The following is a 25799-nucleotide window of genomic DNA, read 5'->3' as shown; positions in this document are numbered from 1 at the left end:
TAAGAGTGTAAATTTGACACAAAATGAATCTCTTTAACATCGCAATCTCAAACCAACTCATCTCACGAGATAAATCCGGATTATGGGTCCATCTTAGAAGAGACGATGTTGGGGGACACTCCAACATTTAAACCCACTCACAAGAGTTGAAAATTCTTGATAAATTATGTGAGATTGGTATTGGAATGAGATTATCATCAATGAGTGTATATATTTGTGGTGGCCATTGAAACCATAACAAAGTGATGATGTCGAATCTTACTCTTTTGATGAATGTCAACAAAGAGATAACTGGTAAATAGGAAACAAAAAACAATCCAGGTCTAGTTATAATAATTAACTAAGAGAAAGGGGGTTTTGGCCTGTTGTCCGTACACCTTCCCATTTTATACCTGTAGAACTTAAATGGGTACTTATAAGGAAGCGTGGTGAGAAAAATAAGATACTGATAAACAAGTCTCGGATAGTGGGGCAAGAATTTTCTCAACGCCCTATGATTAGTTACGAGGAAACATATTTTCCCGTAATAGACATCATAATGTTCTGCTACTTTATCAGTTGGTAGTTTTTTGAAAAACTAATTATGCAACATATGAACGTAGTCATATTTTATCTCTATGGGGATTATAATACATAGATACAAATGAAAGTTCATGAAGAACTTATGATACACGATGCAAATAGTTATTGACCACAGAATATGCTCGGGATAGAATATTTGAATAAGAAGCTATGTCTATGCACTTTTATTAGAAAATATATTTTGGGTTTGCTAATTGTGTTTGTCTAATGATGACATAGAATTAACTGATACTCCAAAATATATCAAGAAAATCACAAAGCACGTAAGGTCAGAATTTTATTGAAAAGTCTTAGGATATCAAATGATTATATCGACTTGGAGTTCGAGCAAAGTGTAGGATAAATTTTGGATTCATCAATCAAATTACATGCATAAATTTAATTGAAATATAAATATGCATTTGCTCATTTTTTTCCCTTCGATTACGGGTTTTTTCCATTGGGTTTACCGGGAAAGGTTTTGGTGTGACAACTATATATTATGCATTTATCTCCCACAAATGCATAGCTTATGGTCCTATTAAAACTACTTTACAATAATTAGAGGTCTTGTTTGTCATCTCTACATGTGCGTTGTACTATTTTTCTTCTTCGACCATGATTGTTTTTATCCCACTGAGTTTTTATTTCCTGGCAATGCTTTTGATGAGACAACAGTGGACCACACACATCAGAGAAGACTAATGACGAAAAATACCTAAGAGAGAGTGTTGTAAATAGTTATTATTAGTAGGCATTATTATAATTAGTCTACTAGAGTATTACTGTAATTTATATCATAATCTCATCTTTATATAAAAGAGAGTTCTTTACTCAATAATACACAATTTATTCTCTGTGTCAATCATCTCTTTTCTCGATCTCTTTTACTTCATTTTATAACATTATACAGATATTAGGAATCTTTTTTGTATTATTACAATTGTATATAACCGACCTTTTAATTTACAAACAAACTTTTCAATAGACTTAATTTACCACTGAGCTAGCTATCTGTATGAGAATAATGAGATCTCATCGGCGAGAATGATCATCATGAATAACAGATATAACAGAGCACACTGTCTGTATGAGAGTGAATATGATTATACAAGCAGCTGCAATGACTGAAATAGTTTTGCAAGGCGTGTTGAAATAATTTTGCCTCAAAATTGCCTGCCATTTGTGCCTCGACTTTGTGCAATGCTCGTTCAGTTTTTCGCAGAGTGGAGCGAAATGGAACTTGCTGTAGTCCACAATATTGACCCCGTCTCCCATATTCTTAATCATAGTACACCCTTTCTTGCTGTCACCTAACTTGTTCACTAAGATTGCATTCTTCACAAGCAATGTCACATCCTCTGGGGTGTTGACAAGAATGTTCAAGATGCCAATGTAATCGTTTATGTAATTCTCAGTTTCCTTGCATTGGCTTTGTTCAAACACCAGGAGATTTGTGAGATTTACCTCTGATTGATCACTAAATGTTATCTTTGGAATTTGCAAGGTCCCATCTTTGAATCGTATGTCAAACATGTTTTTTCCTGATCCCACCTTAAACTTGACTCCAGCCTTGTATAGTTCAGTCATGCTTGGTGGTGTAGGAGTTTCAGTATGCCCTCGAGCTTGTGGTACTTCTGGTATAGATAGCTGTCTCATGCTGGCACCTATTGGAGGTTTGGAATGCACTCGAGCTTGTGCTTCCTTTGGTGGTGGTGGTGGATACAATTTTCTGACAAAATCAACAAAATGGTCTATTGTAGATGAACTTATTGTTTCCAAAGTGTCTTCTAGATCCTCTATGTTCATTAGAGCTCTGAAGAAAGTGTAAGAAAGGTTGATTATGGAGAGCTTCTCCTCCTTATAAGGTATTTGAATCCTTTCAGGGTCAAAAAGATCCTTAAGGATAAAGAATGGAAGCTGATTTTCAAGCATTCTCATATCAGGCCATACATCCTCAAACATCCTAGGTTTCTTGAAAATGCGATCATTCTCATCCTGCAGCTCATGGAAATGGTACCTCAACAAGACCTCAATGATGAAAGCAGCATCCACTAGGACAATTCTTACAAATTCATCACTGTTGAACTGAATGGTTTCTGCATAACAACCACGCAATTCTGCTTCTCTTGCCCTTATCTTGTTTATGTAATGCTCCATGCTTAGATTGGTTCGGACTAGAAAATCATGGAGGTATCTATTTTTGTGCTCTTCCATAGGCTTTAGTCCTTCCTTTCCATGGTGAAGGGGGCCTATAGAGACTACTTGAGGTGTGTAAGCCATTTCACTAACACGCCGAAGGCGCTTAGGAACTCGGCAGATACAGCAAGAAGAGGATAGAGGAGACAAGTTATACAGCATACTTCTCATTGAAGTCAGTAATGAAGTGTTTGGATTTTCTATGTCATGTGGAACTTCGTCGTAGCTGCTCTCAGATTCCATTTTGCTCCTCTTGAAGAATGGTTGTCAATAGATTGATGATCACTGAACCCACAATCAAAAAAGCATTCATCAGATAAGATCCAAGATGCTCCAATTGAAATCAAAACACATAAGAGAATATGTGCCAGATAAACTTCATTAGATGGTTGAGAAATTCTAAAGTTTTTGCAATGATGCAGTTTGGCAGTTTGCAGACCTCTAACGGCGTCTATTTTTTATTTATAGGAGACCAAGCACAGAAAACTCTTGCAATATATGCACCTAATTAATTACTAAATTATTTATATTTCATGTTCCATCACATCATCTTAATCAATTTTTTTTTTGGGAAGACACGAGAACAATTTTATTAAATCAGAATTGGGACCAAGCTAGAAAGCAACCTTAATCATACAATCATGATCTATTATCAGAAAATATGGGGAATACGTGTTGATACAATATATCTTATGGTTCTAGTTCATACAATCACACAATTACTTATATGAACTGCAGTACATATTTTCCCTGGGTGGCGGAATCCGTGCATAGAACATGCATGAAGGCCAATAGAGAGAATTATATATGCCAGAAAAAGGGTACAAGTGCTACTCTGAAACCTTCAACTCTTCAAGTCGTTGTATACTTGTATATACAGACATGCATATGATGAACCAATAAACAAAATGAATCAGGAGAACAAAGAAAGGCTAAGAGAAGAGAGCGAATTCGAACCTGCAATGCTTTTGTAGACGCCTCAACTCAGATCAACCAGCTTTTCTCAACAGTAGCCAAATGATGGGCTATTTATAAGCTTTCGATCAAGACGTTAGGCCACAACTTCCACGCCTTTTCTCTTTAATATGTTTACGCACGTCATTGACATTTTGAGCCCAAAACAAAATCTAAGATTACGTAAAAGATTCCTGTACGTGTCTGTGTTCTTCATTGAAGCTTCTACCAACCAAGGTTCTGTGTAAATCTGGAGGTTGTTTCTCCAACATTACATGAGCCAGCAACTTATATAACAGGGACACATTTGTTCTCTAATATCGTGTTTTTAGACACGTTGTTGTGTATAAAAGCTTCGGTTAGTGTCAGCTTATGTCAGGAGCTATTAGCCTAATACTAATTCACATATGAATTGAAACATATCTGACCATGAAACTTATGAAACTTGTGGTTCAAGAAATTTGATGTGTAAAAAGTCGGATAACTACAAAGCCAGAGCATTCGTCCTCATCACTGATGTGACTGTGATGTGATAGCTATACTCCAGTCAGCTCCATCTCAGGAGCTGATTTACATAATTTAGATTATTAGATAGTGTCAACAAAATGTGCATCATCTTTATTTCAGAACTTTGTAGTCTTTGCATTTTGGTTATCGATTGCCTCTAGTTTCTCTGTTTCTGGGAATTTCGTCCATATTGTTGACCAATGCTAAATCTTATACGTAGGCGGCAGAATTTCATTTACATAGACTGATAGACCCCAAATTATGTTGATCGGTTGTGATCAATGTTCTAAAAAGCGGCCGTCTAGATCGCCTAGGCGCTAGGAGGCGGGTCACTACCACGCCTTTTGCTTATTCGGCCATCCATGGGGTTCAAGGGATTTGACGGCCACCTAGGCGGTCCACGGCTGTGTATGGTGGTAAAAAACGGTGGAATTAAAAATATATATATATATATATTAAAACGCAGTGGAAGTAAAAGAACTTCATAATGAAGATTTTATTTCAGATGATGACACGGAAGATGAGGAAATAGAAATAGATATTGAGTTTGAGTTCGGTATCATAAGAGTTAGGAAATGATTTAGAGAAGAAGAAATTAAGATTTAGTATTACATTTGTTTTATCATTTAGATTTTGTTCTAATATTTTTGCATGGACTTTGGACTTGAGTTATTTTGAGTATAGATTATTTTGAAAATTAAGATTGAGCATTATTATATATTTTTAATCATATAAATAGTTTAAATACATGTATACAAATAAATAAATATTTAATAATTTGAATCCGCCTAACCATCTAGGCGTTAGGAGGTATCTATCCGTCTGTATACCGCCTAGCGTTTTTTCGAACTTTGGTTGTGATCTGAGTTGCATTTAATCAGCATGATTGAATTAAAAAAAAACAGAATTTGTAAACTTAATTGAAATGTTGGATAATAGGGTGGAAAAGTATTCCTAATAATCTTTCTGTTACACAACTTACATTGGTAGTCTCCTGATAAACACTACATTTCAGTTGGTGAACCAACTGTAGAACTCCCTCAGGGACTAGATCTCATACCTTTACGCTAGTACAAAGCATGTATGGTGGCATGGAGATGATGTGAAATGTTAAAGGGTAGGAAGAAACCAACTTACTGATGAGTTTGACGAACACCAATAATGGAGCACACTGTCTGTATGAGAGTGAGTATGAGGAGAACTACAGCTGCAATGACAGAAAGGGTCGACCAAGGTGTGTTCAAATAATCATGCTTCAAATTTGCCTTCCATATGTGCCATGACCTACTGCAGTGCTTATTCAACTCTTCACAAAGATCTGCATAATAGAATTTGGAGGCCACAATATTAACCCTATCACCAAGGTTCTTAATCATTGTACACCCTTTTTTAAAGTCCCCAAGCTTATTCTCAAAAATGTCATACTCAACTAGCAAAGCCACATCCTTTGGAGTGTTGACAAGAATGTTTAAGAAGCCAACATAATCATTTATGTAATTATCTGTCTTCTTGCATTGGCTTTGTTCAAATACCAGAAGATTTGTGAGGTTAACTTCTGATTGATCACTTATGGTTATCTTTGGGATTTCCAAGGTCCCATCTTTGAATCCAATGTCAAAAATATTTTTGCTAGATCCCACCTTAAACTTGACTCCTGCGAAATATAGCTCTTTCATGTCGAGTGTAGCTAGAGTTTCATTTTTCCCTCTATGCGAGCTTTCTAGTCCTTCCACTGGTATCAATGGCCTATGCGAGGTTGCCGGTCGTGATGGTGGCAGCGGGTATAACTTCCAAACGAAATCAACCAAATGTTCCACCGGAGAAGATCTTATTCTCAGCAAAGTGTCTTCCATTTCCTCTATATGCATTAGAGTCTTGAAGAAATTGTGTGAGATATTGATGATCGAATACTCCTCTGTAGCAACAACATTGAAAAGTTTTTCAAGTATGAAAAATGGCAGCTGATTTTCAAGCATCCGCAAGTCAGGCCATACATCCCCCAACATCCTTGGTTTTCTGAATATGTGGTCATTTTCAGTCTGCAGATTCTCATAATTGTACCTCAATAAGACCTCAATGATGAATATAGCATCCACTAGGATAATTCTTACAAACTCATCACTATCATACTCAATGGTCTCCGCATAACAACTACGCAGCAATTGTTCTTCTACCTTCACTTTCATAATACAATCTTCCAAGCTTGTGACAGTTTGATGACGATGCAGAAATTCTTTCAGATACCTATGTTTGAGCTCTTCCATTGCTTTTAAGCCTTCTTTCCCATGGTGAAGTGGACCAATAGAGACTACCTGAGGTGTATAGGCCTTTTCACTTGCATGACTTATCCGCTTAGGAACCCTACAGATGCAACAGGAATGAGATAATGGAAACAAGTTATCCAACACCTTTCTCATTGAATCTGCTAATGGACGAATGTTTGGGTACTGTTCAATGCCATTTGAAGCTTGACAAAGGCTTTCAGCTGTCATTTTCCTCTCGATGTATTGTTATTGTATCAGATGGATGACAATGCGGTGGTGATTACTGGAATTATGGATCACAATCAAGAAAGTAATCATTAGCATTTCAAGATGCCACTTCAATACAAAAATATACTACATATTCCCATTTCAGTTCTTGAAAAAACTTACATTTTTCACTGCAGATGGAGTTTGTATTCTTTGTGAAATATACTTAAATGTATACAAAATTATTGGAATATTCTAGATTGGAAAACTATGTAATAGTCGTATGATTCACATCTGACAATACCAGTAGCCCAATTCATATCAGTGAATTTGAAAAAAATATATATTGCAGATAGTGCATATAATCCATCATTTAGAGTAGATGCCATGTGTCTAATTGGAAAATGCCTCCAAGAAAACAATAAATAACTGCAACCACAGTAAACTAAGGAAGTGAGTTCGCACCTGGTATGTACAAATTGCTTGCTCCCCTGATATAGGAAATGGAAGCTTTCTCATACAAGGACTGATTATCACATACTAAAAAGATTTCTTGTTATAAATGTTTGTGTGTTTCCCTGAGCGATTTATTGCAGTAGAATGCTTGCATCCCGGTCCTTTATTGCAGGATGGGAGGATAAGGTTATATGCAGAAGACTTCCTTTGTAGACTCATGGTCGACTTAATTGATAATCCATCAAGTTGACAAGTCCAAATATGCGGGATGGGAATATAGTGGCAGAACATGGCCATCTAGAGACTGAAGTTGACACTAACTTGTATTTATGTAGGAGTTTATATCCAGTTGCAAGTTGGAAGCAAAGATAAACCACACATACCAGCAGCAACATACTGTCAGTCTGCCACAATATATTTTCCAACATAATTAAAAATTGTTTCAAAGTGCATAATATACATAACTTCCCGTATAATTATTGGCAAATAGCAGCTCTGCCTTTTCCTCTGCTTTGAAAGCAACCAGAAGAAGGTACACTGGTACAGAGTGAGGAATTCAACATAAATATGGAACAAGAGCAGCGTAGGCACAATTTGGGTTCACAGGCTTAGATTTTTTAGTGTCCCTCGTTAATGAGGCCATAAGTACTTGAACCAACTCAATGAGTGATGAACAGATAAGATTCCTCCTGGATACTGTAAAAGACTAATAGACTGTCTTTGTAAAGTGGGATTTTGACTCGATATATAAGAGTTTCCAGTCAGAATTGTTGCTTACATAATACATATTACAGGTAAAACATGATTTAATTAATTTTCTATATATTAGAACATAATTGCTGATATAGATGAATAAACGACACTGAATGATGCCTAACTGTTATTCACATACCAAGCAGATGCACAAGGGTTTGGCATTTCTTATTGGCAACAACAAAGTTACAAACATAAATCTCTACTATTCTGGCATAATCCTGCAATCTCACACAACACTAGCTACCACCAACAGGAGAGTGTATATATTCTTACTGACCATCGGGTCAGTTCATAACTATTTTACACATTTCAATAAAGTTGGGAGCAAAAGGAAACGATATGGAGAAAGAGAAAGGGTAGCAGATACACTTACTTTCTAGAATTATCTTGCCCAGCAGAGACAATAGAGCATACTGCTTGTATAAGAGTAAGTATGAGAAGAATAACAGCTGCAGTGAAAGAAATCACTGCCCAAGGAGTGTTGAAATAGTTTTGTCTCAAATTCGCCTTCCATTTGTGCCATGTCCAACTGCAGTAATGGTTCAGGTCTTTACAAAGAGTAGCATAACAGAAGTCTTTTGAGTCGACGATGACCCCATCAGCAAGATTATTAATCAAAGTAGACCCTCCAAAGCTGTCACCTAGCCTATTTTCAACAATTCCATACTTAACAAGCAACTCCACATCCTTTGGGGTGTTCACAAGACGATCCATGACAACAACATAATCATTTATGATATTCTCCAGGCAATGACATTGTTCGAAGGCAAGGATATTTCTGATTGTAAGCTCTATTTCATCACTTATTGCTAACTTTGGAATTTCAAGCGTCCCTCCTTGAAATCGTAAATCAAATAAATTTTTGCTCGGTCTCACCTTAAACTTGACTCCAGCTCGGTGTAGATCTGTCATGCTTGGTGTGGTTAAGGTTTCAAGTTTTCCTTTGGTTGGCCTTTTTGGTGGAGGAGGTAGATATAAGTCTCTACAAAAATCAACAAAATGATGTACAGAAGAGGAATGTATGGTCTCCAAAATGCCTTCTGTGCCCTCTATATGCATCAAACTTGTGAAGAAAGTGTGTGAAAGATCAATTAATGATTTTCCCTCAGTAACATTAGAAGAGACTTTAGCATAAAGTTCCTCAAGAATGAAAAATGGCAGCTGGTTTTCAAGCAATCGCATGTCAGGCCATACATCCTGCAACATCCATGGTTTGTTAAATATGCGATCATTCTCATCCTGCAATGCATGGAAACAGTACCTCAATAAGACCTCAATAATGAACGCCGCATCCACTAAAATGATTTTCACAAACTCATCACTTGTAAACTGAACAGTTTCAGCATAACAATTCCGCAGTTTTTCTTCTTGGTTCTTCATTTTCACAACATAATCCTCCAAGCTGACCCTGGTCCGAACAATAAAAGCTTGCAGGTACCTCTTTTTGTGCACTTCCATTGATTTTAGGCTCTCCTTCCCGTGGTGAAGTGGACCTATAGAAACAACCTGAGGTGTGTATGCCTTTTCACTCACACGCCGTAGCCGCTCAGGAACTTTGTAGATACAACACAAAGGGGACAGAAAAGGCAACTCGTCCAACTCCTTTTTCATTGAAGTTATCAATGGAACATGCTGGGCTCGCTGGCTTTCAATGTCATCTGGAGCTTCACCGTTTCCTGCCATTCTTCACTGATGTGTTCTTTTGACCAATGACGATCACTGCACCAAAATCAACAAATCATTATTGTTATTCGAAAATTCCATGAAATGCAGATTTATCATTATTTTTATCAATTCCTCGATTATCGACCTCAATACTTGCAACTCTTTCATTCTCACCGCAAAGGCCTTTGGTCTAAATAATGCCCCAGAAAGTGTTTACTACTTTGCTTATACACTACTAGTGGAAGATCCATTCCACTTGAATCCTTCTGAAAGTTTCTGGGATTACAGTAACACAGACAGAAACAGCCTTTCTTACTTCGTTTTAAACTTTCTTTATATCCCTCCACATTTTGAAGCAGTTAAGCAAAAACGTGTACAGAATTTTCTCAAACTTTTGGTCTTCTACAAAGCTAAAATGGGTGTCTAGCTATTCCTTTTCTACATTATTGCAGCATATTATTAAACAAATCTTATGTAATGATACGGTTGTGAACTTGTGATTCAAACTCATTTAGGTATCTTATGCTTTTCAATCAAAACATACAGAGACGAAGCACAACCGCTTTGCCCAATTTCCAACTAAACTGAAACATTAGGAACAAATTAACAGCCTCATATCAAAGGAGAAGGTTAAACAAAGACCGGAAGTCCAGAAGGACCAGAACTATACATTAACACCAAATATAGGACAGAGATATAAAGGAAGTGAATCATACCTGCTATTAAAGCCTTTAAACTTCGCTGGAGGCCCAGAAGCTCAATCAAGAATGCTTATTTCATCTCAGGTTGATCTAAATTGATAACCTTCCTCAAATTTTCTCACAGTGATCGAGAAGAAGTCAAAAGTCAAGTCAACTCAGAGCTCTGCTTGCACCCGTTTAAGATATGTGATATGTCTATGCGCGTGGCGAGTTTTAGAAGTTTATCGCAGGCCCCCACAGAAACTAGAAGGACCAATAATGCAAGGCTTTCTCTCTGACTTACAAGTGAAATACCTTGTTTTCATTTTCGTCAAGCTTCTGCGACTCTGTCGACCCTCTTCAGAGTTGTCCTCAATGCCCTATCTTGCGGCATTTGTTGTGGGAAAATTGAGGTTGTTTCTTATGATTTTTCAACAAACCCATGTAGACCTCTGATATGTAGTTATATCAAAATGACGAAGTACAGACTGTTTTCGTATCTAATATTGTGCAGTTGTATTCATGTCACTTCCTCAACCCTCATCCTACTTTACAGTATTGATGAGAGATGAAATTCAGAAACAACTGGTGATTGAAGAGAAAGATGACAACAATATTTTTCGGAACAAATCTTGAACAGGTTATGCAGTTTTGAACCCGCCAACTGTCAAAAGCATTACACAAAAATTTGATGGATACAGTTCAACTCATTTCAGCTTAGATTTTGAAGACCTCTGAACAGGCTTTGCAATAGGCCTAGCCGGTGCAGGTCTAGCAAGCTTCTTGGTATCATACTTTACAGATGAGAAGGCGGCGATCAATGCAAGCAACATAGTTGGGTAGACATACACGGCTTTAGTAGGATCAGTTGTTACAGGCTTTCCTAGGATACCTTCTTTGATGAGGCCCCAAATCAACAGAAGTGTCCCAAACATGCTCATCCTCCCTGATTTCAGAACACCTACAAGGGCTCCAGCCACAGAGAAGTAGCTCCCTGTAAGAACCTGGTGAATAAATGAAAAACATGGATTAGATGACTGGTATGCTAGATACTTTCAAATGAGAAAGCCTAAATAGACTGCTACTCCCTGATACGGATATACAGGACATATCATGATAATATAACGGGAAGCATGAGATAAAATTTCACATAGTTTGAGATGAAATTGGATCCGACATATCTGCTGTAAAGTACTCACCTCCCTTAATCGTTTTGCAGTCAGTATGAAAAGAGAATACTTACTATCTTATATTATTTGTTTACATTACGCAGCTTCCTATTCAAACACTAACAGTGTGCAATACAATTGCAAAGAAAGTTAGGTTTTAGAAGTAGACGATTTATGGATGAGAGTTTAGCAAGATCAAAAATTTAATCCAGCAAGCGAACAGGAAGATACTAAATAAGAAAAAAGATCATAGGCTTCCTTTAAATAGAATATTTATGTTTTAAAATAACAGAAAAGGAAAATTGGTGGAAAAGCGCAAACCTCTAAGCGCTGGAGATCAGTAACTGGACTGGCTTCCTTTGCATTGGTCAAGTTATAGATTTCTAACAAGTTATCCCAACTTGGAACAGTCATATTTTTTACAAGGCCATTTGCCAGAGCCCCAGGGTAGAGAAGAGCCTTTACTACCGGAACAGGAAAGATCTCACTCGTAATCAGCTGAGAAGATGTGAAATGCAATGGTGTGGTGCACATACCAGCTCGGCATGGAACTCTGTGACAATAACCAAAGAAGAAACAAAATATACACATTAAAGACTTCTGCGATTTGTTCAAGAAAAGCTAAAGTAACAAAACAGGGACGCAAGAGATAGATTCACAGTACTACATGGAGGTTCAACATAGTACAATGATAAGTACATGACTTTACAATAGCAACACAATGCACAGATGCACTAGTCAACTGCTACTAAAAAAGAACTCATCTTTGAGCTTAGTTGATTTACTAGTCTCAAATTACTGATCCAACTGCCAAACCAAACATGTTCTGCAGATCGAAACAGCCCCAGTTAAATCTAAAGCAAAGGATCAAGATTCAGTCTTTTTGGAAAATCTAGCATTAACAACATGATCCAAACCAACCCAGATTCCACAAACCCAAAACAACCTACCCAGATGCTGAAACACGAAACAGAGCCAGCAATAACCACAATCCATATAGACTTCAAAGGTTGCGAGCTACAATTATAAGAACCAAAATTTCGATAGTTCTACAGAATTTTAAAGTACCTAAAAAGTGGGACCTGAAAAACGATTAGGACAAAAAAGATGCGAGCAGCCTTCGTTTGAATATTGCTCATCCATCCTTTGGACGACGACGACGACGAAGAAGCAGCAGCAGTCGCCATTATTCGTTTAGCTCAAATCCAGACTCTTCTGAGATTTCAAGGCTCTACCTGCAATACGAAAAATTGTGTTTATAGGCATTCGTGGAATAGGGGTACAATTGTCTTTTCATCAAAACATTATATCGTATCCAACCATCTTCGACGCGGTTCCGACGTATCCATTTCCTCCAAAGGTATGATGAATTCAATTTCTTGTCGGATAAGCTTCAAAAACCCTCGAAAACATGCCAGAGACCGGACGGAGATGTTCACAAAAGACTATTTTACCCCTACATTGTTGCATTCTTTTTGCATCATTGACAAAGGGATAAAATTGTCCTTTCAGTCAAAAATATTGGAACGTATTCAACGTTTGCAGCTCGAATCCGACCATCTCTAGCGCGGTTCGGAGTGTATCCTTCGTCCCAATGATATGAAGCGCTCAATTACTTGTCGGAAAGGTATCGGAAAACCTTGAAAACATGCCGGAGACCGGACGGATGTTGTTGAAAAGACAATTTTAGCCCTACGTTGTTTCTCACGTGCAGCGCACCAAACGACGTCTTTTTCATCTGTGACTCCACGTCGTTTGAGTGTTCAAAGCTTCAGCCTCCAAAAGGGCACCGAGGCCAGTCGTTTAAGTGCGGCGAGACTTGAAAGAGTGGAGTGAGGAGTAGATAAACCCAGAACCACCGAAAAAGGCGCCGCTTGTTGTAATCGGGATCCTCGCGGCCGTTGGTGACCTTCAAAACGCCGCCGTTTTCATTCCAGGCCCATTCTTCCGTTAAATGGCTTTCAACGCTCCTAACTGCCTCCACCGTCTACCGTCTTCCCGCCACGAAATTACCCGAATCACACCCGCCACTGTCGTCCTGCCACGTCACCTCCCGACTCGCTTATCCTCCACGCTCGCCCTCGCCCGCCGTAAAAACCACCGCGCCGCCGTGACGTCATCTCCGCCGAAGATAAAGAAGGTAAATTTTTTTTCATTTTTCTGAGGGTGGATTAATTTTCTGGCTGCGGTAGTTTAGAATTTCGGGGTTGAAATGTAGAAAAGCGCGGCGAAGAATGAGGAGGAGGAAGTGGATGGCGATGCAATCGACGCTTTGTTTTCGCTGCTGGAGGAGGACCTCAGAAACGACGGCGTGTCGTTGGAGGATGACGGCGACGACGACGAGATAAGTGAGGAGGATCTGGCCAGGCTTGAAGAGGAGCTGGCGGAGGCTTTTGGTGCGCTCGATGAGGATGAAGACGAAGACGAAGACGAAGACGAAGAAGAGGAGGACGAAGCCGAACACGGCGATGATGACGTCATTAAGAACGATGCGGCTGGAGAAGAAGATGAGGACGATGAAGTCGAAGTTGCTGTGAAGCTCAAGACTTGGCAATTCAGGAGATTGGCTTCGGCTTTAAAAGTCGGTCGCCGCAAAACCAGTGTGAGTTTATCATCAACCTGGCTAATTTGAATTTGAGTGGAAATGATTCATATTTATAGCTATATTTTCAAATTTGATTTCGCTTTTGTTGTACAAGTTCATGTTTGTATCAAAATTTTCGAGGTAGCTGATTATTGATTGTCATGTCATATTGATGAAACTTATGGTCAATTGGTTGTGATGCAGATAAAAAATCTTGCCGCTGAGCTTTGTCTTGACAGGGCTCTTGTCCTTCAAATGCTTCGTGATCCGCCTCCGAATCTTTTGATGCTCAGTGCTGCTCTACCTGATGTGCCTGCTCCTAAAAAGTCTGTGCCTGCACCAATGCCTGAAGAGACTATAGTGGAAGCTGTTGAGGAGACGAGTACAGATGCTGCCGTGGTAGAGAAGGTGCCGGTTCATGTCCGGCAACAAAAGTTTTCTGCGCAGAAGAGGCTGAAGAAAGTGCATCTTGATACCCTTGAAAGAATTTATAGAAGAACAAAGCGCCCAACAGTAAGCACGTCATTTTGATGGTTTGGTTTAGTTATAAGAACTTGGGCATCATTTTCTGATTCTTTGTGTGCTTTGACTTGTGCTGCAGAATTCAATTATCAGCAGCATTGTGCATGTGACTAACCTGCCACGCAGAAGAATTGTGAAATGGTTTGAAGACAAACGTTCTGAAGAGGGGGTTCCCGACTCTCGGCGTCCATATCAACCATCTGCTCCTACTACTGTCAACTAGAGAATATGTTAATCAGGTACCTAAATTTGTAATGATGTGTGAGAAGAGTTTTCAAGTATTTAAGAGAAATGGCCTGCTTTCTAGATTTTACTAACAAACATGGAAAAGGGATAACCACCTTGAAAATGTTACCAACCTAACAGTGTCTGCCTTTTCTTATTAAGTATTAGTTTGTTTATCAGTTGGATGATTTAGGAATAAGTTAGAGCTGAAGGTTAGTTAACTTTCATTTCTGAAATAATTCGTAATTGATTTCTCTAATAAGTAATAACAAAGAATCTTTGACCTCAATTATCATCTCTTTCCTTGGGAGGCTTAAGAGAACATAGAGCTGGATAATTATGGACGGCAACAGTATAGTGGTACTTTCCTAGAACAATAACTTCAAACATGAGACAAATTGGAAGCATATGTTATTTATTAGATGCCATCTCCCGACTTCTTCTCCTTGCATTCACTTCTAATATCCTTTCCTCTGGTATTTATAATTGCCTGCTCACCTAGTATCATACATCACAACTGAAGAATCAGATTGAGAGACTATGGCAACATTACCTAGGTCAGTGACCTCATTTAGGAGGCAAGGCTCTTCAGGGTTGGTATGGGATGAGGTATTACAGAAGGACGTAGGCAGGACAGAGTTTAGAGAGCTAAGACTATGCCACAGTGCCAAACCCCTCGGTATGGTGTGTAGCAATTCAAATGTAGAAGTTACCTTTTGCACCCGCAGTAATTCTACCCCAGCCACAGCCAAAAAGTCTAATAATTCATTTAAAGCCAAATTCTTGAAGATGCTTCCAGCTGTTTTCAGGAAATGGGCAACCCGGAAATTCAACAATGGAAAGGAGATGGCATAGTTCATTTGGATACATTCTATCATTTGCGATTCACGCTTCTTCTATTCATCTTTTGGCCATTTAAGTTTGTTCATGTATAAACATTCTTGAAATCTGACAGTATAGACATATGATGCAAAAGAGTGTCATCCAGGCTTTTTCATTCTTGTTTTAGCCATTTAAGTTTGTTCGTGTATAAGGCTATAAGCAGTCTCGTATCGTTCAGCATTGATTTATGATGCTAAAGAGTGATCGCATTTTCTTCATTACTGCATGTAGAAAAAATCCCGTATCTTAAATTCTTGCAACTGTTGTGTTTTGAGGTTCTTGGGGAAACTGTGCCGCTAGTGTGCTATGTTGTCTCTATGGACATCCTAATGACTTGAGAGTTTCAGTTCTATGTATTAATTTTGTGTATATATTTGTAATTCCTTGACTCCGAGCATAGGTAATCACGATCTTAGCTCCTTTGTCTTGTCAACCGAACATATTGACAAATTGGTATTTTACCAGATCACTTTCATGTAAATGAGGAGAAATTGTGGTCAGGAAACAAATCACATCTCCATTCCCTCATGATTTAGAGTGGAAGAGACAAAAGTGTTGGTCAAGAAAGGGGCACAAACCCATCTCTGGCCATCTTGTATCTGTGGCTGAAAGAGACCATTCCTCCAAGTTATGGAGGATTAATTGAAATGGATTGGCAACGACCTTTTGGTCACCACAAATATCAGTCTACCTACAAGTTGCAACATTTTATGGCTGCTCCAAGCATCACATCTTTTCTCTGAAAACGAACTAGTCTATCTTTACCTCAAGGGGTTGGAACTACCTAACATCTCCATTTTGCAGCAGAGGAAATCGATATTTTGAAGATGATATTTAGAGTCTCAAGTCTTTGTGTGATGCTAGATTCACAAGGTTGCTTGGTACATAATCATTGTTCTTCGTACCTATCCAAAATTCCAAACCCTGTTCATGTTAGGTTGCCTTTCGGGTATTCACCTCCACAACTTGCAGTTGTGCAGAAGAAAAGAAATGTCTTCCTCTGTTTTGATGATACTTAATAAGCTTGTGCAATTGTGCTTATCATGGTTATTACTCCTAATCTTTAACATACAGTATGAAGTTGCGCATGCAACACTTGTACTCAATATTAACATTCACTCGCACGTCGCATGTTAGCGTCTTAAGTAATTGAATCTCAACACAAAAGACACTTATTTTTGATAGATTAAGGTGAGATTCCACAAACCCATCATTTTCTCATGAAGAAATTTTAAACAATAAAGAAAAAAACATTATAGCCTCTAGCACAGCTTAAATTATGAAAGTTACAATTGAAGGCACTTATTATTTATTAAAGATAGAGCCATAGAGGGAGTTCATCTACCCGCCATTAACCAAAGTTAAAAGATCAAAATCTACAATTTACAAAGAAATCTGCTTCTCGTACAAGTATGAGCTTTTTCTACATTCAATTTACAACGTGTTTTCGAATGTTTTTCAAATCCAGATATTGACCAGTGCCAGTGGATCTTGTTTAATTTCTTATTTTTCATTGGTCATTAAGAATAGATTGAGATTTGAACTCCAATTACATCGATAGAATTTGTACCTAGGTATCACGCCAAAACTCTCTCCAACTCAACCACATGTGGTGGTAGGGGTGGAATTCGGTCCAAACGGTTCAGTTTTGGGCTAAAACCGGAAACCGAACTGAAATTGAACTTTGGTTTGGCTCGGTTCGGTTCACGGTTCTCCAATAGCCTAAATTGAAAACCGAACGGTTCAGTTCGGTTCGGTTTTTCGATTTTTTTTTCAAATTTTTTTTAACTGGACTGAATCTAGGGATTGTCAACGGGCCTTGCGGGCTTGTATAGGAAAAAATATATAATACTCTAATTTAAGGGTTTAAAATAATAAAATAATTACTTTAAAACATTCTAAAAAAAGTCACAAATAAATTCTAGTTTTGAAATATTGTCGATTGACACTAATAGATGTGATCGATATATATTTAGGGACCATGTAAAAATTTCATCCATTTTGAACATGGTTTGACCATCCGTACCAACGGTCAACCAAAAAAGAGACGTTTTCACATAATAAAACCTCATTGACCGGGGTTTTGTCAAATGAGTTTCCTCGTTGCGATCACGCACGATCGATGATAAAAATTATGTGATTTCAAATATGTAAACAACTTTTCGCATTCCCATCTTGGTAATGGGTCCCCCCTTAGGGCATATTAGTGTTATTTTTGATTTACCAGAAATTCCGACAATCAAACGAGGTCCGAATTGGATGAAATTTTAAAATGATCACTAAATATATATGCTGATCACATTGGATGATGTCGATCAATTCCGAGAAGTTTCCTTCATATAGTCGCTTCATAATGTGATAGTTTTATTATAAACCTAATATAAAGGTTATGATACATTAGTGAACACTTGGGCGATCGACAACTCCAATTCGAAATATGGTCTATCGACACCAGTAGATGTGATCGATATATATATTTAGGGACCATGTAAAAATTTCATCCGTTTTGAACATGGTTTGACCGTCCGTACCAATGGTCAACAAAAAAATGCGTTTTCAATAATAAAACTTCATTGACCGGGGCTTTAACAAATGAGTTTCCTGGTTGCGACCACGCACAATCGATGAAAAAAATTATGTGATTTTCAAATATGTAAACAGCTTTCCGCATTCGCATCTGGTAATGGGTCCCCTCTTATGACATATTAGTGTTGTTTTTGGTTTAACAGAAATTCCGACGGTCAAACGAAGTTCGAATTGGATGAAATTTTAAAATGATCACTAAATATATATATTGATCACATCGGATGGTGGCGATCAATTCCGATAAGTTTTCTTCATATAGTCGTTTCGTAATGTGATAGTTTTATTATAAACCTAATATAAAAGTTATGATACATTAGTGGACACTTCGGTGATCGACAACTCCAGTTCGAAATATGGTCGATTGACACCAGTAGATGTGATCGGTATATATATTTAGGGACCCGTAAAAATTTCGTCCGTTTTGGACATGGTTTGACCGTTCGTACAAACGGTCAACTAAAAAAAGGCGTTTTGACATATTAAAACCCCATTGACCTGTGTTTTGCTAAATAGATTTCTTCAGTGCGCCCCCGCACAATAGTTAACAAAATTAGGTGATTTCAAATATGCAAACGGTTTTCGGCGTTCGCATATTTGTAATAGGTCCTCCCTTAGGGCATATTAGTGGTGTTTTCGATTTACCGAAAATACCAACGGTCAAACGAGGTCCGAATTAGATGAAATTTTTATAGGATCACTAAATATATATACCGATCAGATCAGATGGTGTCGATCGATCCTGAAAAGTTTCCTTCATATAGTCGCTTCATAATGCGATAGTTTTATTTTAAACATAATATAAAAGGTTATGATACATTAGTTGACACTTAGGCGATCGCCAACTCTAGTTCGAAATATAGTCGATCGACACCAGCAGATGTGATCTGTATATATATTTAGGGATCCTGTAAAAATTTCGTCCGTTTTGGACATGGTTTGATTGTTCGTATTCACGGTCAACTAAAAAAAAGTGTTTTGACATATTAAAATCGTTATTAACCGGGGCTTTGCCAAATGTGTTTCCTTGGTGCGACTGCACACAATTGGTGACAAAAATTAGGTGATTTCAAATATGCAAACGGTTGTTGGTGTTCGCATTTTGGTAATGAGTCTTCCCTTATGACATATTAGTGTTGTTTTCGGTTTACCGGAAATTCCGACGGTCAAACGAGGTCCGAATTGGATGAAATTTTTACAGGATCACTATATATATATATATCAATCATATCGACTGGTGTCGATCGATCCCGAGAAGTTTCCTTTATATAGATACTTCATATTGAGGCGGATTTAGTAATTACACATCCGCTTATATATATATATATGTTTGTTTGAGCAAACTTATTTGAAACATGTATATAGGCATACATATATATATACATAGATGATTATATATACATATATAAGACTACAAAAGAGAAATATATAATTATATATGATATAAATCTAAAATCATATTAATCAAATCAAATATTCGGTAAAATAAACGTAAAACAACATTGTTTTATGAATAGTTCGGTTTTTCGGTTCGGTTCGATTTTTTATGTGTCCAAACCAGAAACCAAACCGATTGATTCGGTTTGGTTCAATTTTCTAAATTTCAGTTCGGTTTTTGTTCGACTTCGGTTCGGTTTTTGGTCGGAAGTGCCACCGGTATGTGGTGGTTGCGCTAAGTATTGAGTTGAATGATAAATTAACTGCTTAGTCAATTGTCTGATTTCTTGGAAGCCTAGGAACCCTGATCACTAGTGAAAAATTGAAACCTCTTGCTCAAACACATTTTAACAGAATCTCACTAATGAAGCTCTCTCATTATCAACACGCACAATGCAGGTACCAAATTAACATGCTAAAAGTTCCATATGATCACTCTACTCTATTGTCTCTCCGTATAGTTTATGCTTTACCGAAATCTAGAATTCTAGAAACACATGCACTTCCATCCAGCACATACCGTGGTCCCAATTCATTGCATCTCCCACCCAACTTCCACACCATCCCTTAGGTCTCAACCCAATCCAACGCTCCCCATTCCTCCACGATCTGACTCTGCAAACCTTTGATTCATCCTCCTCTATATGGCTCAGAGTGCTCCACGACGCCACTTGCAGAGCCCGCCTCTCTTATTTACTCTAATGAAACATTAAAGTCCCGCTCTTTCCATTTTCTCTCACTTGGAACTCAAACAAAGATCTATTCTTTCCATTTTCTCTGTCGATTATTTATTCTGTTTTGGATCAAATGTTACAAGACCAGGCGACGAGCTCCCTTGCCGCGAGCTCTCTGCCTTCCAGTAGCGAGAGGTCGTCCAGCTCTGCATTCCAGCTCGAAGTTAAAGAAGGTAATTAAACTTGTTAGATTATCACTCAATTCTGTTACTTCTGTTAATTAAGAAAGCTGTAACCTGCTTAATTTTCCATCTGGGTTTGTTCAATTGGTGTTTGTTCGCGGCAAAGCTCAGTTCTTTCTGTAACATGCTTGAACTTGTTTCTAGCTCTTTCATTATGAATCTGGGTTTTACAGAATGCGGATTTAACTCTACTGAGTTTTTGATTGTTTACCGGTAAACGGTAAGGAGATTGTTATTATATTAAAGAATACAGATTGGTTCTTTTGAGGCAAAGATATGGATGAAGAGTTCAGGGTTTTAAATATGAGGTCCTGAAAAAGATGCGACTTTTTTTACATGGATGCTAGGCATGGAAAGTGATGAGGAGATCAGGAGAGTGCCGGAGATTGGCGGCGAGTCGGCTGGAGCATCCGGAGCTTCGGTCTCTGGCAGGGAAGCCGGTTCGGTAGCTGGTCCAGACCGGGTCCAAGTGGCAGGTGAGAGCCAGAGAAAGAGGGGAAGAAACCCAGCTGATAAGGAGAGCAAGAGGTTGAAGAGGTGAGCTCAGCTTTTGCACCGCTTTCGTAGCTGATTTTACTGTTCTGCCCCTTCTCGAACTCATTGGCATTCTGGTTTTTGTATTGCAAAACTAAACAGGTTGTTAAGGAACAGAGTTTCGGCTCAGCAAGCAAGGGAGAGGAAGAAGGCATACTTGAGTGACTTGGAAGTTAGAGTGAAAGACTTGGAGCAAAAGAATTCCGAGCTTGATGAGAAGCTCTCTACTTCGCAGAATGAGAATCAGATGCTTAGACATGTATGCCACATCTTTCTCCTTACCCTACTTCATATTCATCATCATTGTCTATCATTATGGTAATATTAATTCTTGTTGGAAAAGTGCATTCGATTTGGTAGCATTTCAATATGTTTGTGTTGCTGATGACACAGAGACTTAATGTTTAACCGATACAAAAAGAAAGGTTTGCATTTAGGGGTATTCTAGTAAAACATTGTTGATGTGATCGGAACAATGGGATGATTGTTGGGGCCTTGAGGTATGCACTTATTGAGTGTGGAAAGCTTTAAGGACATGTATGTAATTATGGGCCTACTCCACCTGATCCATTACTGCATAATTTTCTCTTCAAGGGGAAAGGTGATGTATGAAATAAGGGATAGAGGTGATGCATGATTAATCAAAGTTTGCATATGTGAATCTTGTCATTATAAGGGATTCATTATGGATCCCTTTTATATATGATCCTTCTTAACATTTGCCATGTATGCAGTTTTAGTGTCCAACATGCACATGATACCACCATGTGTAGCAAGTTAGTAATGTACCAATGTACATGAGCAAAGTTTTACTTGTTTGGATTTGTCGCAACGTTCATACTATTATTGCTTATATGTGTTGTCAGCATAACTTACTTGACTGTCTGATCATTAAACGGCCCCCATGCTATGTACTTTATCATTTTGTTGAATGGTGAATGCATACTAGTTAGTGTAGTCCTGGAACTTCACAGGCCTTTGTCCTTGGAGACTCGACAGTGTTGGAAAACATGTTTTAAACTGGTCTCTGGGCCAGTTTAAGTTTATGCCAAAAGCCTTGATTTCTTGTATTATGCTGCACCTCTAATGTAACAGTAGCTATAGATTTCCTAAATATAATTGCTCCTGAATCGGTTACTGTTTCCGGCACTGTACGTACTTATTTACGGTTGTGCCATCGGGTGTAGCTGTCAAGTATGTAGCAAGGTTTTGTTCTATAGGTTGCTATATACTGCTTCCCGCCACTTGTTTATTAATTAGCTGGTGACATCTGTTTATGTATTTTTGTTGCAGATATTGAAGAACACAACAGCAAGCCGGCGAGGAGGTAACGGTGTGAATGCTGAGGGGTCCTAATGAGATAGGGTGTGATAGGAGGGATTGAGAGGATGCAAGGATACAGCTACCGAGATGAACATATGGGAGGCAATACAACTCTTAACATGCTAAGCTGAAACCTATCGCTAGAGGCCTTTGCATGCTTAATTTTAGATTAGCATTTCCTTTTAAGTTATCTTCACTAGCTAGTGTTGCTTCATTTGCTTGCCACTTTCTTGTTCTTCCTAAATGCACTTTTTTTTTTTGCCAATTTTGGGGACAAATATGTGCAGATATTACAAAAAAATCTAAGACACATCGTGCATAATACGAATTACTAGTGAACATTAAAGGATTGAAGAAGGCGCGCATGGTGGTGTGAATATAGCAGCTTAGGGTGGAGGAAATTAGTACCCAGTACAAATGTGTTTTGAGTTTGCCTACTAATTCTTCTTTGAAGAAATGTTGTAGAAGCGTAATGAAAGGAAGTTGAGTGCATCACTAAATGAAAAATAATAGCATTATATCTATCTTCTTTTAGACATGGATTATAGTTCATGAAGCTGAGTATGATTTGGAAGCAAGGCTGTTTTATTTCCCAACTACCAGTTATGATGTCCAGTTTATTAGCTTTCCAAATACACAATTGGAAAATTGTCTTGAAAAATAACTAGACATGAAAGAACAAGGAACCGATGATTAAATCGTCCATGTTTCTCTACACCTTTAATCATGAAGAGCCACTATTACAGATTTACAGTGTTGTTTTATCATACCAGAGCTGTCCTTGATATTGGATGAACATGAGCACAACATATCTGCAACATGAAAGAAAATGTCGATTGTTGTGGTTAGAGTTGAGTATGTAACTGACTTGTAGCCTTACTATATTAATTACAGAGAATAATATCACTTCTCTTGGTAGTATGGTTAGTCATATTGATTCCCGTAGTTGTTAGGAGGTTTTAGAAAGACAATTTTCTAATGAATGAGATGAAAAATAGCGGGTGAGGCACCGACAGAGGCAAATGGCTTGTTCATATGCCGACGCAGTTGGTACACAGCTTGATCACAGCAAACTGCAAAATCAAAAGCTTAATACTATTTTATTAACAAATTTTTGCTGCTTATTGATAGATACCTTCAACCGGTAAACATGTACTTGTCTATATTTAACCGGATGTCATGGTTTCAAACCAACTCAATTATGCACAACAACTGCATGCTTTATTATTGCTGGATGACATGTCAGTGATGTTATCATCTCATAGGAGCTGAGGTTAGGGAAACCATAATCCAATATGCGTGGGGGAAGAAACAGAGAGAATACATATATGAGGAGGGGAAGGTAAAACCTTCCTCCTATACTTGACGTCTTAACCAAACTGTCTTTTAAACATTAAACAAAAGGCATAAATGCCGATTTGCACCTTAAATTTAGCTGAAATTGTCAATTTCCACCCCGAACTTGCATTTGAGTCAATTTACCTCCTAAACTTGGTAAAAATTGACGATTTACACCCCGAACTTGTATTTGAGTCAATTTACCTCCTAAACTTGGTAAAAATTGCCGATTTGCACCCTATCCGTTAAATTTAACTGTTTCTATCCAATTTTGCGTCACATGTCATGCACATGAGAGTAATGTCGTCATTTTCTATTTATATTTTTCTTAAAAACAAATAAAAATATTCTTTAAAATGAGGATTATTTTGTTAATCAAATTATTTATTTACATCTTTTTTCTACCTAATTAACCCTACTTTGAATTATATATTCAATATACCCACTCATTCAAATATAATGTGTTGTGTATAAATATATTTTTATATGTACACATTGTTGGAGGATGAACAAAACGAGAATAATAGAACATAACGTAACCCTTTATTGATTGATAATGAGGCCAATATATATGCATTACATAACCACAATCCCGTAGGATTCAGAGTCCTAATCTATTACAGAGATGCGAATCTATCTCTAACAGTAAACCTAATAAGGCTAAGACACACACAATGGTAGAATAGTAATTCTCTCGGAACACACATTTATTTTTAATTTTCAATGTATTTATTTATTTATATTTTTTCTAATATCTTTTAACATACCATATTACATAAAATAATAAATATATAAATCAATAACATGTTTCGCAAAAACAAACATTGTAGCAAGTGTTCCTCTTAAGTAATGTTATTAATTATTTAATTATTCAATATGAATAAAATATATAATGACAACATTACTCCTCATGTGCATGACATGTGACGCAAAATTAGATAGAAACAGTTAAATTTAACGGATGGGGTGCAAATCGGCAATTTTTAGCAAGTTTAGGAGGTCAATTGACTCAAGTACAAGTTCGGAGTGTAAATCGGCAATTTTTATCAAGTTTAGGAGGTAAATTGACTCAAATGCAAGTTCGGGGTGCAAATTGACAATTTCAACCAAGTTTGAGGTGCAAATCGGCATTTATGCCTAAACAAAACCATTTTCTATAAACTTTGTGTGTTTATCTTTAGAATGTATATACGATCGCTTACCCAAAAAAAATAGGGGGCTACAAGTAAGAGTTATTTTAAAGAATGTAAAAAACATGTCAATTATAATAAGATATTGTGAATTTATATTCTGTAAGTCTATTATGTATCTTTAGAATCTTGACTAAATATTTAATTTTAAGTAAACGGACTATGAATAATAGTGTTCGATCTTCACTTCCCTCGAGGAATACTAATATAATCACATAGTCACTTATGTAATTTATCCAACGATAAGTACTATGATAAGAGTAGAAGACGTGACCAATGTTCTAAATATCCCGATATATCCTCGATATACTCCCGATATTAAGAAAACGATACGATAAGTTGCTTATCGGTCCATTATATCGGTCAACCCGAAAAATCAAGTCAAATGACGATATATCGAGTCAAACCGAGTTTGACCCGATATATCAGTGTTTTTTTTGTTTTTTTTTTTAAAACCACGTCGTTTTGAATTTTTTTTTAGAAAATGAAAATTTCGTCGATAACATTCGATGACAAAAGAGTTTATGATAAATGATCACCTCTATTTTTTATTAATTAATACTATTTATGTATTTTAATTGTCAAAACAATCAAATATTTTTTTATGAAGTTTATTTAGTACATTTACTTCAATAAGTTTTAATTTCTCAAGTTTATTTGGTATATTATGATGTATATGTTTATAAATATATTAAATTTAATTAAAAATTAGCAAAAACGATAAATCCGATATATTCTCGTTATATCCTTATTTTACAAAACCGATACGATGCCGATACCCTCTATTTAGACCATTTGACGTGATTGAATGATAATATTCATCTGAAAAAAAAAGTAAAATGAAAAA

The 25799-nt window shown here is 37.3% G+C and overlaps 6 protein-coding genes across 8 annotated transcripts; 2 read left to right on the top strand and 4 right to left on the bottom strand.

Moving 5' to 3' along the window:
- Positions 1–1560: 1560 nt before the first annotated feature.
- On the bottom strand, positions 1561–3749 carry LOC126784431 (UPF0481 protein At3g47200-like). Its single transcript, XM_050509893.1, has 2 exons — positions 3718–3749; positions 1561–3045 (listed from the first exon to the last, which is right to left on the bottom strand). The coding sequence occupies exon 2, from the start codon at positions 3001–3003 to the stop codon at positions 1597–1599; it is 1407 nt and encodes a 468-aa protein (XP_050365850.1). The 5' UTR covers positions 3004–3045; positions 3718–3749; the 3' UTR covers positions 1561–1596.
- Positions 3750–5154: 1405 nt separating this feature from the next.
- LOC126782799 (UPF0481 protein At3g47200-like) lies at positions 5155–7307 on the bottom strand. The gene is made up of 2 exons (XM_050508117.1): positions 7158–7307; positions 5155–6768 (listed from the first exon to the last, which is right to left on the bottom strand). The coding sequence occupies exon 2, from the start codon at positions 6711–6713 to the stop codon at positions 5355–5357; it is 1359 nt and encodes a 452-aa protein (XP_050364074.1). The 5' UTR covers positions 6714–6768; positions 7158–7307; the 3' UTR covers positions 5155–5354.
- Positions 7308–7330: 23 nt separating this feature from the next.
- On the bottom strand, positions 7331–10703 carry LOC126782798 (putative UPF0481 protein At3g02645). 2 transcript variants are annotated; one of them, XM_050508114.1, is made up of 3 exons: positions 10286–10703; positions 8278–9623; positions 7331–7552 (listed from the first exon to the last, which is right to left on the bottom strand). In XM_050508114.1, exons 2-3 carry the CDS (start codon positions 9585–9587, stop codon positions 7465–7467), a joined length of 1398 nt encoding a protein of 465 aa, XP_050364071.1. In that variant the 5' UTR covers positions 9588–9623; positions 10286–10703; the 3' UTR covers positions 7331–7464. The 2 variants fall into 2 exon arrangements, with proteins under 2 accessions (XP_050364071.1, XP_050364072.1); XM_050508115.1 differs by lacking the exon at positions 7331–7552 and adding an exon at positions 7610–7685.
- Positions 10704–10823: 120 nt separating this feature from the next.
- LOC126782800 (uncharacterized) lies at positions 10824–12655 on the bottom strand. The gene is made up of 3 exons (XM_050508118.1): positions 12487–12655; positions 11740–11971; positions 10824–11253 (listed from the first exon to the last, which is right to left on the bottom strand). Exons 1-3 carry the CDS (start codon positions 12603–12605, stop codon positions 10957–10959), a joined length of 648 nt encoding a protein of 215 aa, XP_050364075.1. The 5' UTR covers positions 12606–12655; the 3' UTR covers positions 10824–10956.
- A 559-nt stretch (positions 12656–13214) lies between these two features.
- LOC126783492 (protein OVEREXPRESSOR OF CATIONIC PEROXIDASE 3) lies at positions 13215–15384 on the top strand. 2 transcript variants are annotated; one of them, XM_050508969.1, is made up of 5 exons: positions 13215–13558; positions 13637–14020; positions 14207–14515; positions 14604–14763; positions 15252–15384. In XM_050508969.1, exons 1-4 carry the CDS (start codon positions 13373–13375, stop codon positions 14745–14747), a joined length of 1023 nt encoding a protein of 340 aa, XP_050364926.1. In that variant the 5' UTR covers positions 13215–13372; the 3' UTR covers positions 14748–14763; positions 15252–15384. The 2 variants fall into 2 exon arrangements, with proteins under 2 accessions (XP_050364926.1, XP_050364925.1); XM_050508968.1 differs by lacking the exon at positions 15252–15384 and having other exon boundaries at positions 14604–14832.
- Positions 15385–20358: 4974 nt separating this feature from the next.
- LOC126783392 (transcription factor HY5) lies at positions 20359–22743 on the top strand. Its single transcript, XM_050508851.1, has 4 exons — positions 20359–20558; positions 20915–21104; positions 21204–21360; positions 22395–22743. The coding sequence occupies exons 1-4, from the start codon at positions 20459–20461 to the stop codon at positions 22455–22457; spliced, it is 510 nt and encodes a 169-aa protein (XP_050364808.1). The 5' UTR covers positions 20359–20458; the 3' UTR covers positions 22458–22743.
- The last annotated feature ends 3056 nt before the right edge of the window (positions 22744–25799 follow it).

The sequence above is a fragment of the Argentina anserina genome, chromosome 2 (assembly GCF_933775445.1).
Source record: "Argentina anserina chromosome 2, drPotAnse1.1, whole genome shotgun sequence".
Lineage (NCBI taxonomy): Eukaryota > Viridiplantae > Streptophyta > Magnoliopsida > Rosales > Rosaceae > Argentina > Argentina anserina.
Note: the sequence above shows the minus strand (reverse complement) of the source record. Positions and strands in the feature narration are given on the sequence as shown.

Excerpts from the sequence above, each read along its gene's own strand:
- LOC126784431 (XM_050509893.1), bottom strand. The coding sequence starts at position 3,003 with ATGGAATCTGAGAGCAGCTACGACGAAGTTCCACATGACATAGAAAAT.
- LOC126782799 (XM_050508117.1), bottom strand. The coding sequence starts at position 6,713 with ATGACAGCTGAAAGCCTTTGTCAAGCTTCAAATGGCATTGAACAGTAC.
- LOC126782798 (XM_050508114.1), bottom strand. The coding sequence starts at position 9,587 with ATGGCAGGAAACGGTGAAGCTCCAGATGACATTGAAAGCCAGCGAGCC. Across the intron at positions 7,553-8,277 it reads GGGCAAGATAATTCTAGAAA|ACTGACAGTATGTTGCTGCT; the intron begins GTAAGTGTATCT and ends ATATTGTGGCAG.
- LOC126782800 (XM_050508118.1), bottom strand. The coding sequence starts at position 12,605 with ATGGCGACTGCTGCTGCTTCTTCGTCGTCGTCGTCGTCCAAAGGATGG. Across the intron at positions 11,972-12,486 it reads TTTCAGGTCCCACTTTTTAG|AGTTCCATGCCGAGCTGGTA; the intron begins GTACTTTAAAAT and ends TTATTGTCACAG. Across the intron at positions 11,254-11,739 it reads CTGATCTCCAGCGCTTAGAG|GTTCTTACAGGGAGCTACTT; the intron begins GTTTGCGCTTTT and ends TTTATTCACCAG.
- LOC126783492 (XM_050508969.1), top strand. The coding sequence starts at position 13,373 with ATGGCTTTCAACGCTCCTAACTGCCTCCACCGTCTACCGTCTTCCCGC. Across the intron at positions 14,021-14,206 it reads TCGGTCGCCGCAAAACCAGT|ATAAAAAATCTTGCCGCTGA; the intron begins GTGAGTTTATCA and ends GTTGTGATGCAG. Across the intron at positions 14,516-14,603 it reads GAAGAACAAAGCGCCCAACA|AATTCAATTATCAGCAGCAT; the intron begins GTAAGCACGTCA and ends CTTGTGCTGCAG.
- LOC126783392 (XM_050508851.1), top strand. The coding sequence starts at position 20,459 with ATGTTACAAGACCAGGCGACGAGCTCCCTTGCCGCGAGCTCTCTGCCT. Across the intron at positions 20,559-20,914 it reads CCAGCTCGAAGTTAAAGAAG|GCATGGAAAGTGATGAGGAG; the intron begins GTAATTAAACTT and ends CATGGATGCTAG. Across the intron at positions 21,361-22,394 it reads AGAATCAGATGCTTAGACAT|ATATTGAAGAACACAACAGC; the intron begins GTATGCCACATC and ends TTTTTGTTGCAG.